This window comes from Glycine max, chromosome 19 (genome assembly GCF_000004515.6).
Source record: "Glycine max cultivar Williams 82 chromosome 19, Glycine_max_v4.0, whole genome shotgun sequence".
Taxonomy (NCBI): Eukaryota; Viridiplantae; Streptophyta; class Magnoliopsida; order Fabales; family Fabaceae; genus Glycine; species Glycine max.
The window spans coordinates 47,799,759-47,813,208 of record NC_038255.2 but is presented as its reverse complement, the minus strand read 5'-3'; the positions used below and the strand labels follow the sequence as shown (position 1 = coordinate 47,813,208).

Here is a 13,450-nt window from a genome sequence, read left to right as displayed (position 1 = left end):
AATAATGTAGTTAACCTTTTAATTTTTCTTCTTTCACATAATGGAAAATAGATGACTAGATTCTAATTGACTAGTCTAACATTATATAATTTGAGCAGGTAAGAACTTTAGAATGAAAATTGATAAATCACCTCATACATCCTTTTGGTTACAATAAAAGTAAATTGCAACTTCACATATATTTCGGTAATTCCTAATTCCTATAATAAAACAAATAAGCTGAAAGCTATCTTTCACAATTTGCCACGTAACAAGTAGTCAAAACTCCAAGTTATTCATTTCACTTTCTCCAAATTACATCTTCCTGTTTTCGACCTTTGCAAATAAACATATACCCTAAGATAACTGATGTTCATTACCCATAAAAAAAAAAGAAATTGACAAAAAGTAAATGTAGATATACAATGTCTACATATTTGGAACCCAATGGTGTTTTCCCCTCGTATATCTCAATTTTCAATATTTTTTGGTAACCATGAATAACCTTATCCCCATTCACCACAGAGAATTACCAATGCTTTTATTGTCCTCCAATTGTAACTTTGTATTTGAAAATTCAAGAGTTGGAAAAGTTCACTCGGACATTTTAACCCCACTCGTTTTAACAACAGTTCATACTACAGAAATCTTCAATAAAATGAGCATTTGATTCATCAGAAGCCAAGAAGGGAAATGAGTGATTGACAGTTCATCTGGCATGCTCCCTCGCCAGTGGCTTGAGGATGTTTGAGACTCCCAAATCACATGGGCTCTACTCTAATGTACCTCAGGAATTCATTGGAGTATAATGAGCCACAAAAGACTGAGAAATGATAACTTCTCTTTTTTATGGGGGGGAACTTATTTTCTCATAAACAGCACATAATCTTTGTCACTCGGCTGGATTTACAGAAAGAGCTTACTCGATGCCTTCTGCTTTTTGACTTGTCTCTCCTTCATCATGTCCCTCAATTCATTTACACTGCTCCATATTCCTTTCTCACCTTGGATCTTTGAAAGAATTGAGTAGGAAACAGGATGATCGCTCTCCAGTTTGCGGATCCTCTCTGCAGCATACACTCCAATTTCTAAATTTGAATGCAGGCCACAAGCTGCAAGCAGCGCACCCCACAACACCACGTCAGGCTCAAATGGCATATTCTTGATCGACTTTAAAGCTTCATCAAATTGCCCTGCCCTTCCATAGAGGTCCACCATGCAAGTATAGTGCTCCATCTCTGCTTGGATTTCATACTTGGTCAACATAGAAGTAAAGTGCTTTTCACCTTCTTCAACAAGACCTGCATGCACACACGCTGACAACACATTTACAAAAGTAACTTCATCTGGTGTAACACCAGCTTTTTTCATCCTATCAAACTCCTCCAGTGCTCGGGTAGCTATTCCATTCCTGGCACAGCCACCAATTATTGAATTCCATGACACCAAATTCTTATTCGGAATGGACTCAAAAACACGAAATGCTGCATCCATATCCCCGCATTTTGCATACATATCCACAAGCGAGGTCAATGAGATGACATCCTCTGGTATGCCAGACTTGATAACGCACAGGTGCACCTGCATTCCTGTCAAAAGGGATGAACAACCAGCACATGCGTCCAACACACTTGAGAACGTGAAATGATTGGGACAAGTTCCCGAATTAAACATCAGAAGAAAAAGATTCAAAGCATCCATAAATCTCTTATTTTGCACATACCCACTAATCATTGCCGTCCAAGACACCACATTCCTCTCGCTCATTTTGTTAAAAACAGACCTTGCTTTGTTTATCCTCTTGTTCCTGATATAACCATTCACCAAAGTAGTCCATGAAATTATGTTTTTCTCAGGCATCATCATATCAAAGGTTGTTTGAGCATCATCCATACTTCCCACTTCCATATAACCAGAAACCAAAGCATTCCAAGACGTGACATCTTTCCCCAATATATCATCAAACGCTTGCTTAAAAGCCTCCTCGTCTCTTAAACTGGCATAAGCTCTGATCAACGAAGACCCAACAAACACACTCAAGTTAAGTGCTAAATGCAGCGCTCGAGCGTGAAGCTGGGGGATCAAAACATCTAACTCGGTGCTTATAACCGCTCTGAGCAATGTGGAGACGGTATAGTCATCGGGGGGCACACCAGCTCTTCCCATTTGCAAGAAACAGCGGTACAACCCATCAGAGTTTGTGATTCTGTGAAAACCAGAGAGCATGATATTCCAAGAAACCGTGTCTTTGAAGGGCATTTGATCGAACAGGTACTGGGCATATTGAATTTGATGGTGTTTGACGTAACCAGTCATCATCATGTTCCAGGATACGAGGTTGCGGGACGAGGGGTTTTCGTCAAACAGTTTTCGAGCATTGTTTATGTTGTTGCCTTGTATGTAAGCGTCGATCATGTAGTTAAGCTTTGCGGATGTAACCGTACACATGTTGCGGGGGAAGGAACATGGCGTCCGCGACAATAATCTATTCACGCAACGCATCTCTTCTTGTATTGACAACGAACGAATTCGCGTTGCTTTATTGTTCTAAGAAAATATACTTGACACTTTCTGCACCTGCCACACAGTACATAATAGAACAAAGGACCACAATACTCGAAGCCATTTATACAAAAGTCAAAAGCAAGCCAAAACAGTTTCTACAAAATGCAAATCAGAATCGGATTCTTCTGTGCTTGGTCTAGATCTCGAGCCAAGACAGAAGAAGCAAGCAGATTTTATGAATCAAGCGAACGACACAAAGATCCAAATTATGTGAGACTTATCCATTAGATTCACAAAGATCCAAAACATAAATATGATACAAATTGGTTGAAAAATGAATTTTATGAACAAAAAAAAAAAGATCTAATATAGATTTTTAATCTTTGGGTTGCTCGTTGTATTCAATTTCAAGGACTTTTACCATTCTTATGGTCCTTTTATGTTCCATTATTAGTTGGATTTTATATTTTATCTCCAGCATTAATAAAAAGAGTTTAAAATAAAAAAGATTAGTGTTTGAAATGATCAAAATTGAATCAAATTTAAAAGAAAAATATGAAATTAAATTTTAAAAAATAAAAGATCAAATTAAATTTAAACGAAAATACAAAAAAATTAACCTAAAAAAATTTATAAAGTGTAAAATTAAAAGAGTAATATATTACATGACTAAATACATATTTAAACATGAATATATATGTTGTATTTTATTTTATTTTTTTGAAATGGAATGTATAGGTTCTAGATATGTCATTGGTTAGTCCCTTCTCTATGAACTGAAACATGCATGTTATTGGTGCTCCTAACAGGATTTTTACAAGTTTAAAAAATTTATTTCCACTGTCTCTATTACTCTATTATAGAATTTATTATTATGTTGGTTTATTTTTTACATCAGAGTGGTATAAGAGCAATAAGGCAAATAAATCACACTCTTCCTTCCAGCATTCCACATTTTAACTTGACATGTATACAAGCTTCTGGTTATATATCACAATCAAGTTCATTAATCTACTTTATATTATGACATGACAAAATTAATGATATTTAACATGAATAAGGTAGCGATATTGATTATGAGTTTAACCATGCAATGACCATAACCATGAAAATTGAATTAGTAGCTCTTATCGTGGGACATGCATATTATTACATGGATAAATGACAATTACCCTCCTAAACTCAGACGTAGTAATATTATCGTGACTAGGGATATTTATATAGTTGCAGCTCCTTCACGTCACGGGTAATCACACCAAAAACTCGAACAACACGGATATGTTCGCTAGTTTTCTTTGGTGAAATTGCAGTAACATTTGGGTGGTGCTAGTTGCACTTCTTCTGAAAGAAGAACCGTTGCTTTCAGCGTCACATGATTAGATCCATTCTCATTATATTCATTCACCCATTTGACTTTTTGCGCCTCAAATTACCTTAACCTGTTTTCCACAACAACCAAATTAGGTTTTCAATTTATTTCTATAACACAAACGAGGAGATGTAGGATCCAAAGGGCAGCGTTGAACTGAAATTTGTTAGTACATGCTTGTACTACAAACCATTCATTCCTCCCTGTGGTACAATTATAATTATTATAATTACTACTATTATATATAGAGAGGGATTATATCAAATCTATGCTCAAGAGTAATCTGAAAACCCAATTTTGAGAGGGTAATATTTGAGAATTGAGAGAACCTTATCAGAAGGGACATTTTTTTGGGCAAAGGTGGTTAATAATGTTGATAAGGATAGAGGTAAGTTAATCCATCCAAAGGGAGTGAGAGTTAAGAGGAAGAGACAGGGCAAAGGCTGGGAACAGGCAGAGCACGAATGGAGCTATCAACAGAAAATGGAGAAGTGAGAAATGAGAGGAGAGAAAGAGAGAGATCTGTTAGGGCTACGCTCATGCACTGCCTCTTCCCTGGCTCTGTCTCTTTCCTATTCCAACTCCACTTCCCTCATCCATTTCTGTAATCTGTTATTCAAATGAACATTTTATCTGCTAAGCAATTAGATTTGCTCTAGGTGTTACTGCTTTATTTGATGCAATAGCCCTATTAGATTGGCTCTGATTGCTGCAGCTCTGTTTGATTATGCAAAATTGTTTCAGTTCCATACATCCACAGTTGCCCGGCTGTGAGCAATTTTTGTCTGTTTATTTTAAGGTAAATAATTTTGCTTCTTTCATGTGAAACTCATTCCACAAGCATGATTACAGTCATATATAACTTTTATGATGGACATGATATTGATTTTGCCACACTTCGATTAGCAGTTCAGAAGCACATTGAGCGGGGTAGTTCATTGAGATCTTTAGCTTTCTGGCAACGGTGTGTGAAGCAAGAATTATCAACCAAGGTTCCTGCAAGATGATTACATTGACGGACCAATTGTAGTATAAATCTTGCCATTATTTTAAGGAAAGAAGTACGTGGGAGTGGATTTTTGTAACGTGGCATTCTAGATTCCAATGCACATACATTTCTGTATATATAAAGATGGACACTGAAATCAGGCATTTCTTTTAGCTTTTTGTACTGTATTACTTTATGTTTTTATCAAGCATTAAATCATCTAATTTTATTTGACGTGCTGCGAGATAAACCAATTATGGACTAGACCCTTTTACTAATTGTGTCTTAATTTAAAGCTGGCCCGGTGACTCTTTCTAACGATTGCCCGATTCCCCTATCTATGTTGTTCGAATTCTTAGTCAATGCCAGGTAGCCAATTTGAATATGTGATTACCACTTAAAATGGGTCTGATTTTCTGGCAGAACCTTTGTCTCTTGGCAAAATTCAATCATCAAGACTCGAGAGAATAGCCAACAGCAAGGGACTTGGATTAATTGAATCTAACCATGAAATGGGAGAAAAAAAGATCACCAAGAATCAACCTGGTTTCCCCATAAAAATAATGAACCAAATACAGCAGCTACAAAACGAAATCTGAATAGTTAAACTCTAGAAATTCGAACAAAAAATCAAGTGCACCCCTACAGAAAAGCGCAAGGTGTTGGTGAGCAACTTCTACTCAACCAAACAGAAAAAGAACAAAGAGAGAAAAGAGAAGCACAAACGAATTATCATGAGCCAAGTTGCTCCACCGATGACTTCTGTAACCACACCATATTATTTCCAATTGAATGACCAAGCTGGAATCAACATATTACAGCAAACAGCTTGATAAACAGAAACTTGAGACCAAGCAAGTTCATAATTGATATTTCTTGCTTCCATTCTAAAAATATTATGTTCCACCAAATAAAAGGGAGTTACGAGCTTGTATCATCATGGGACAAGCACATGGACTCCTTACACTCAACAAGGACAACAGGCATAACTTCTCCAAGTGTATTGTCCAATTTTCCAGATTCTATAACGAGTAAATCCTCCAGAAGGATCACATAATGTTCTTGAACATCTCCAGCACTTTTTTCTCCTCCAACCATGGCTGCAACCACTTCCCACCGTTCAGGGTGTTGCTCATCCACCGCTGCCAAAGCTAGCTCAAACAACTTGTTCTCCTCCCAACTCCATCCACACAAACTCTTAGCAAAATCATCCATGGATCCGTTCAGGGTACTTTGAGGAAATTGAGGATTTCCTAGTAATCCATTCAAATTAGGTGATTTTCATGGTATATGTACTTTAGACAAAATCTAACACCCCCTTATGATGTTCATGGAGAGTTAGATGTTTGCAATGATGTGTCCATAGTTATGAGTAAATTACAAAAACACTCACTTAAGTTTGGATATATTACACCTGTATTTTTTCTCTTAAAATATATTTTTTTTTTGTATTTCTGACTGAATCCATTAATTAACTTTATTAGTGTGTTTGTGAAAGGTTGAAATTATCCTTCACAAATATTGTACTCCCACTAACACTGTTATAAGATGTAACCCTTGAATGAGATATTTTATCGAACACTCTACAAGTAATAAACAAAAACCTTACAACAAAAACACAATGATATAGCATTTTGAATTTGGAAAACAATGAACAACAACAACACCCAACATCAAAAAACAACACCTAACTACCTAAAATGAAAACCTTTAACTCAAAAAACGTACCAAATAAATATAGAAAGGAAATAAAAAAAATACACCTAACTTTGAGACAAATTGTGATTTGCATCAAACTGTGAAACCTCCGGTACAAATACAAATGAAATCCATGACTCCCGATCAATAACTTACGACGGCATGAAGAAATCGAACAAGGGTATGAAGAAATCAATTTGACCAACATAAATCAAACAAAAACCAATGAAGAATCCATAAAATATATGATTTAAAGTGTTGGTGGGAAGAAAAAAGAGTATTTTTGTCATAAAATTTTTCTTAAAAGATCATATAATGTGATTATTCTAGATAAATAAAATTAATACACCGGAGAAGGGGTACTAATGTAAATGAAATTTCAAAACAATGTGTGTTTGTATAAATAGTTATCATTCATGTATTTAAAAGGGTCTTTATGTACCCAAAACAAAAAAAGTCTTTGCATTATACAAATATTGTCGATTTACGTTTTCGGATTTATGATGTATACTTGTGATAATGAAAAAGTGGATCCTATGGCACTGAAACAGGAAACATATGATAAACAAAGGATTAAATAAAGTAATAACTCGTTATCCATTTATTGCCCAAGTTGGGATCTTTATTTTTTATAGGGTCCCAAATCTAGCAATTAATTGTTCCAAAATATCTAGCAATCGATGTCATGTGGAGCTAGAGCATGTCATTTTGAAACGTACATGCGTTTTATTTTTATATTTTATGGGTGCAACATGGAAGATGAACGGCAAGGAATAATCGCAAGCTATCTATCATCATTTATTTTATTTTTCTTGCAATTTTCAATAGTCTACCTTGCAAGAAAAGGAATTACGATTGAATAATGCTTTGTCTTTATGAAAGATTCGACGCGATTCGATGCCTGCCAAGTAAAATTGGGTCACTTTCAAGTGTTATTATGTGTGGAAAGACTGAGATCTGGAAGGGGAAAATTAAGCACGTAACCGATCTTTAAAACTTTGGGGGCAGGACATGCTAGGACTACAAAACCAAATTTGTTATATTCAATTTTCAATAACAAAAGTTTAGTGATTGTAAATATTAGACTAAAAAGTTTAACTAAGAAATAACCCTACTAACATAATTTTACTAGTATTGATATAATCTTTCTAAACAGTAAATTTTCTTCTAGATCCTAAAGCTAATTCTTATTTTCTTTTATTTGATGGTTTAAAGGAATATTTTGTTTTGAATACTATTATTTACAGGGTTGAACCCTACTAAAAGAGTAAAAGATAAATATGCAGGACAAAAAAAATGATGAAATATTCTTTGTTGTATTGAATATCCCAACGAGGACAATATATATACAAGGTGAAATCCATTTGGATAAACACTAACAAGGACAACAGAAAAGACATAAAAAAAAATACAGCTAATGTATTCTACAACCTACTAATATTTGTAGCAAACATAACAGAAGAAAATGAATCAGGAATGTGCTGAAGAATGAGGACCAGATTGGGCCAATAAGGTATTGGGCTTCTTCTGTTTTACCCCCCACAAGCTGGAGGTGTGTGAATGCCATGCAACTTCAGCTTGGATAAATTGATAGTAAATATTGGGCTTCTATTTTTTTTAGATATTTTTTTTATGTTATGTGTCATTTTTTTATCAGTATATATGTGTCATATTATGACCACATAGTGTAGACTGAAAACCGAAAATGTGTATTTGAAATTAGTCGTGACAATTAATTCTAATCATAATAAACCAAACCGTTTTAACGTTTTCTGGTAGTCCAAATTTTAGCCTTTGAAGTATCCCTTTTAAGGAGGGAAATTGATTTCATTTATTTATCTTCTTAAGTCGGCTCGCTTACTGCTGCAGTTAGTTTAACTGTTGAAGTTTGAGTAATGTACGCAGACACATTGAATCTATCCCGTGGAATCTTTTATAATAATATCAAACCAATGTTATTGATGCAATGAGTTAAAGATGATGTAATTGTCTTTTTTTAATAAATTTATGTGCAAGTAATGTTATGCTTAAAGTTTGACTATATTTGATCCAGTAGTATGAGACTTCATTGCATTCACACGTGTACAAAACAGAAATTATGCAGTCTGACACCACCAATTCTTTTCTTATGTTTGGAATTTAAAAAATTAAGACATGAGAATGCTCACTCTCTGGTCAACCAATACAGAAACAGAAATATAGATCTTTTACGTTTCATGTTTCACCAGCTCTCAAACCTCTCATAAGTTAATCTGAAAAGAAAATAAAGGGCAGACTTTTGCCATAATATTGAAACACAAATAAACATGCTGATCATATAACTAATATAATCATATACACACCACTCGGTGATATGTTATCTCAACTTCTTCCCTGCTTGCATCAGAAGCAAAATATGAAACTTTAATCTTTTCAGAAGTAAATTACACCAATAAGACATTGTTAATAATCAAGAAAAGTTTAATTGAATCCACAGGTTTTACTGAGACGAGCTAAAAGTGGCCATTGCATCCATTTCTTCTTGCAATAGAAGAGCATCAATGAATCAAGATTTTCACCTTGCATCACATCATCTACCGAGTGATAAGTGATACCAACTGTATGATCAGTTACACGGCCCTGAGGAAAGAAACCTAATATTAGGAGGGGGGAACTCAGACAGAAAGTCTGCAGACTAAAATGCAACTCTAGTCTCCACCACAGGCATGCTTTCCTTTCCTAAATGAACACAATAACAATAAACACAAAGCGTACTCCAAATTTAAGCTGCCTCCCTGCCTCAACTGAGAAAACAAATGTGGCATGCAATTCACTTAATTGGAAACGTGCTAATGGCTTCATCCATGTCAGGTGAAAAGCACAACTACTACAAGAAATTACCAAGTTACACACCAAAACAAATTGCCTTTTGGAGTTATAGGTAAAATTTATTCAGGGACAGTTAATCACATGTCAATAAGAGGAATTGTAGCACTATTATTAACTCCAGCTCACAGAGAGCTTTTTGGAGTTAATTGAAGCACTTTATAAATACAAAAAAGGGAGAGATAGAGAGAGAGAGAGAGAGAGAGTATGTACTAAAACAAAACAAAGATGCACATTTCCAATAAAAAATATTAAATGTGAACCTTGCCAAATATTTTGAAACACTAGCCATATGTTGAGAACACTCATCTTGTATAGTAATCATAGTCCCTGTTGGAATGTGGGTTACTCTAACAGCACTGTTGGTTGTATTTGCATGCTGACCACCTGAACCACCAGATCTATAGGTATCAATTCTTAAGTCTTCATGCTTCAATTGAACATCTACCTGCATATGAGCACATGCATAATATCTGAGACACTAGCAAGAGAAAAAGTAGGAAAACATCTCTGTTAGATAACCCACAGATCACAGTTAGTGGAATAATTAGTTAGTTAGATTGGAACTGAGATAATTAGAAAAAAAGAAGGCATGTTGCCAATAAATACGAAAAAGGGTTGAGAGGGAGGCGCATCTTGTAATCTGTAAGAGAATTAGGGCTTTCGACTCGGGAGGTGCAGTCCCTTTGAGAACTGCCGAGTGTGTGAGAGTGTTCTGTTCTGTAAATTAAGAAGTTCATTCCTTTATTTTTGCAATAAAGATACCAGGTTTCTATCAATGATATGAGAGTTTTCCACAATGATTCTTGGTTGCAAACAAGCAGCGCAGGTGGTGACACCGGCATTGTAGTGTTTGCTCGGCACTTGTCAAAGGGTTAGTGCACAGCCAGCCCGTGTGGGCACTAGGGCTGTGGAGCATGGCAAATGTAAGATATGGGACTTGAGCCTCACATCAGAAGTATAGGATTCTAATGTGGGATTTACAAGGCCTTGGGTTCTTCAACCACAATGCTAACTTTTGTGGTGTGGTTCTCCTAAGGTGTTAACCTGGTCTTTGTAATTCCATTCATCAACCTAACAGAACCAAAGGAGAAAAATAGAGACATAAATTGTATGTGAAGTCTTTTCCTTTATAATCATTTTTAGAGTAACCAACAGTTGAACGCACTTTTTTATAGTTTTAAAAACAACAAACATTCAAGTTTCTGATCACAGGGCATTGATTCATAAGGGGTGATTGCCAATTACCTCATCAGCCTGAGGAAGGATTGCAACAGAAACAGCATTGGTATTAATACATCCCGACTTTTCTGTCACAAGAATTCGCTGTTACAAAAGAACGTTAGTGATTGCCAAAACTAGATTTAGCTACAGACATATAGATTATATCTGAGAGATGCTAACTAAACTCTGGACTCTATGAATTCCACTCTCAAATTTTAGTTTCCCAAAAACACCGACTCCAGCAATTGCTGCACTAGCCTCCTGAGAAAGAATAGTTCAAAGTACATCAGTTGCAAGATGAAATTCAATTCTTGCTAACAGAAGGTTGCAATGCATGGTGGATGCCACAATCAATATTTCAAAACACTTGTAAAGCACTGAAAATCAGGTCATATTTATTGCGCATTAATATATGAAACATGTACATTGTATCCTTTAAGATCAGATTGAGCTATATCTACTACTTCAAACTTCCAGCCATTCTTGAGAGCATACTTCTCATACCTACATCATGTCAGGCAAGATCCCTTTTAGAAAACTAACAAGAGTTCCTAACTCTGATCAAATTCCAGTAACATAAATGTAACCTTACATTCTAAAGATATCCATCGCAAACAAGGAAGCCTCCTCCCCACCAGTGCCTGGACAAAAATGGTATAACAAAATGAAAATTGGGATGAAAGAAAGCATAGAGACAAGCAAACGGGTATAATAGCAAAGTGATGAACAAGTCCTAAGACAACTTAGCAAACATTCATTGAATCATTTGTTTCATGAACATTAATAATAGATATTCATTTTCAACAGCAACATTTTACCTGGTCGCACCTCCAAAATGCAATCCCTATCATCAGCATCATCCTTAGGAAGTAATGACTTCAACAGAAAATTTTGCAGTCTTCTTTCTTCTTCCACTGCCTGACCAATTTCCTCTGTAGCCATATTAAGCATGTCCTTATCCTCAGAACATTCAGCTATTAGTGACTTCAAGCCATCAATTTCCTGCAGATAGTAAAAAGGTAACATTAGATAATATAACCCCCCAAAAGAAGAACTTTTCCTCCCCCTTTTCCTTCTTATTTCTTTAAACTAGAAAAGCATGGTAAATAAAGCACTCGAGTAATGCAAAGAGATAGATAGTATGCCTAAAGGCTATGGCCTATGTGGTAAAATATTACCACAGAAGGAATAACAAAACAAAAGCCTACACGACTTGCCATTTAGTCAAGTTGCTGTTTTCTAAGGTAAACTTGCACCAACTCATTACCTTCTGTTTGCCCCTCAATTCCTTAATAAGGTCAATAGAACCACTTAGCTTCCAAAGCTCCTAGTTAGCTCTTGCATACTCTGATGGTGATGCTTCTGGCTGTCTTCAATGAGCAACAGAAATTAAACATAAGATAATCAACTGAAACATAATTCAATTATAAGATTAAGTTTAGGCTTAATTGTATTTTGGTCCGGTTAATGCATGACTATGGCCCCTTAGCAAATTTCTGCTCAAATTTAATCCTTTAATTGTTATATAATCAAATCCTTAATTTCTTGAATAAGAATCATTGAAATCGTTTCCTATTCCAAATCCATTTTACACCTCCGCCCCCCCCCCCCCCCCCCCAAAAAAAAAAAAAGAGGAAGATTTGAGTTTCAAGCAGAGAGAAACTGACAAAAAGACTATATTGTAGCAATTAAAAGAAAAGGAGACTAAATTTGATAAAAATGTTGTCGGATGAATAAAATTGCAGTTACTCATTAACCATAACAGAGGACCAAAATGCAAAATATTCTCAAACTAATAAGTAGTTCAATTAAAACTAATGAACAAAACATCTAAGAGAATGAGAGAGAAATTTTGAAAAAAAGAATAGCAACTGCATTACCTGATTTAGAAAATTGTTAAAAGAAGCAGTCATGTACTCAATAGCGGAGAGTCTTTGTTCCATTATGTTTAAGAGCTCCGGGGACAGTTGAGCTTGCACCTCTGTTAACAACAATAGTTACACTACGATCAACGAATATAATGTTGAAATTAAAATAATTATATAAACCGTAAAATATGAACATATAAACAGATTGAAGGAAGGATTACCGGCAGAGTAAGAACGGAGGAAGAATGAAGCTCGATGCCGGAAATTCAGGAGTTTGAATTGAAATGGTTTCGCAGCCGATAAAGATAACGGAAAATAATAACAAAGGTTCCGCGAAACCTCATCGTTAATGCTTTTTCTATCTGTCTCGCTGAGATGAAGTGAAGAATTCCGCAGCTCCTCTTCTGTGCTTTGCTTTCATGTTTCAGCAGAGCCAGTGAGGTGAAGTGGAAACTCATAACTGAAAACTGTGGTGATTCGACCCGCTACATAAGCCCATTAGGCCCAGCAAACTGGTCTTCTTTCCTTCCCACCATGGCCTTTTGGGCCCCTTTGAGGTTTCGCAATGGATAAAATTGTTTAATTCATTATTTCGTTCACTATCTAAAAAATAAATAATTTGGGTAGTCATTTTTTTTATAGACAAATGTTATCCATTACAATATTAGTTTTGTTGATAAAGAAAATTCAAGTACAAACCTTTTTTCCTTTCATTTTCCCTTAAAAATTCAACTCACCTTATATGAACAAATTGGCTAGTTATTATTTCACTCATCGTACTTTTCCTTTGCTTAATCCACGAGGTACTAGAGGATTCAAAATTTAAGTAATAATACTATAGTACCAAAAAAAAACATTGTAGGAAAGTGATACTAATAATGTCCCGAAATTAATGGTTCGAATTCTTGGTACATTTGATGTTCAATCATTCTTTAAATAAGTAAAATGTATAAT

At 35.3% G+C, this 13,450-nt stretch overlaps 2 protein-coding genes, 1 long non-coding RNA gene, 1 other non-coding gene and 1 pseudogene across 4 annotated transcripts; 2 read left to right on the top strand and 3 right to left on the bottom strand.

Moving 5' to 3' along the window:
• Positions 1 to 255: 255 nt before the first annotated feature.
• Positions 256 to 2,874, bottom strand: LOC102665683 (pentatricopeptide repeat-containing protein At4g02750). Its single transcript, XM_006604696.3, has one exon. The coding sequence runs from the start codon at positions 2,479 to 2,481 to the stop codon at positions 886 to 888; it is 1,596 nt and encodes a 531-aa protein (XP_006604759.1). The 5' UTR covers positions 2,482 to 2,874; the 3' UTR covers positions 256 to 885.
• An 872-nt stretch (positions 2,875 to 3,746) lies between these two features.
• LOC121174142 (uncharacterized) lies at positions 3,747 to 5,014 on the top strand. Its single transcript, XR_005889985.1, has 2 exons — positions 3,747 to 4,652; positions 4,763 to 5,014. It is a non-coding gene; the product is annotated as an uncharacterized lncRNA (long non-coding RNA).
• Positions 4,293 to 4,422, top strand: MIR408D (microRNA MIR408d). Its single transcript, NR_048795.1, has one exon. It is a non-coding gene; the product is annotated as a microRNA MIR408d (primary transcript).
• Positions 5,015 to 5,367: 353 nt separating the features above from the next.
• LOC100500464 (uncharacterized) lies at positions 5,368 to 6,222 on the bottom strand. The gene has a single exon (NM_001251577.3). The coding sequence runs from the start codon at positions 6,054 to 6,056 to the stop codon at positions 5,763 to 5,765; it is 294 nt and encodes a 97-aa protein (NP_001238506.1). The 5' UTR covers positions 6,057 to 6,222; the 3' UTR covers positions 5,368 to 5,762.
• Positions 6,223 to 8,828: 2,606 nt separating this feature from the next.
• On the bottom strand, positions 8,829 to 13,210 carry LOC100782054 (peptide chain release factor 1, mitochondrial-like; annotated as a pseudogene).
• Between the last annotated feature and the right edge of the window lie 240 nt (positions 13,211 to 13,450).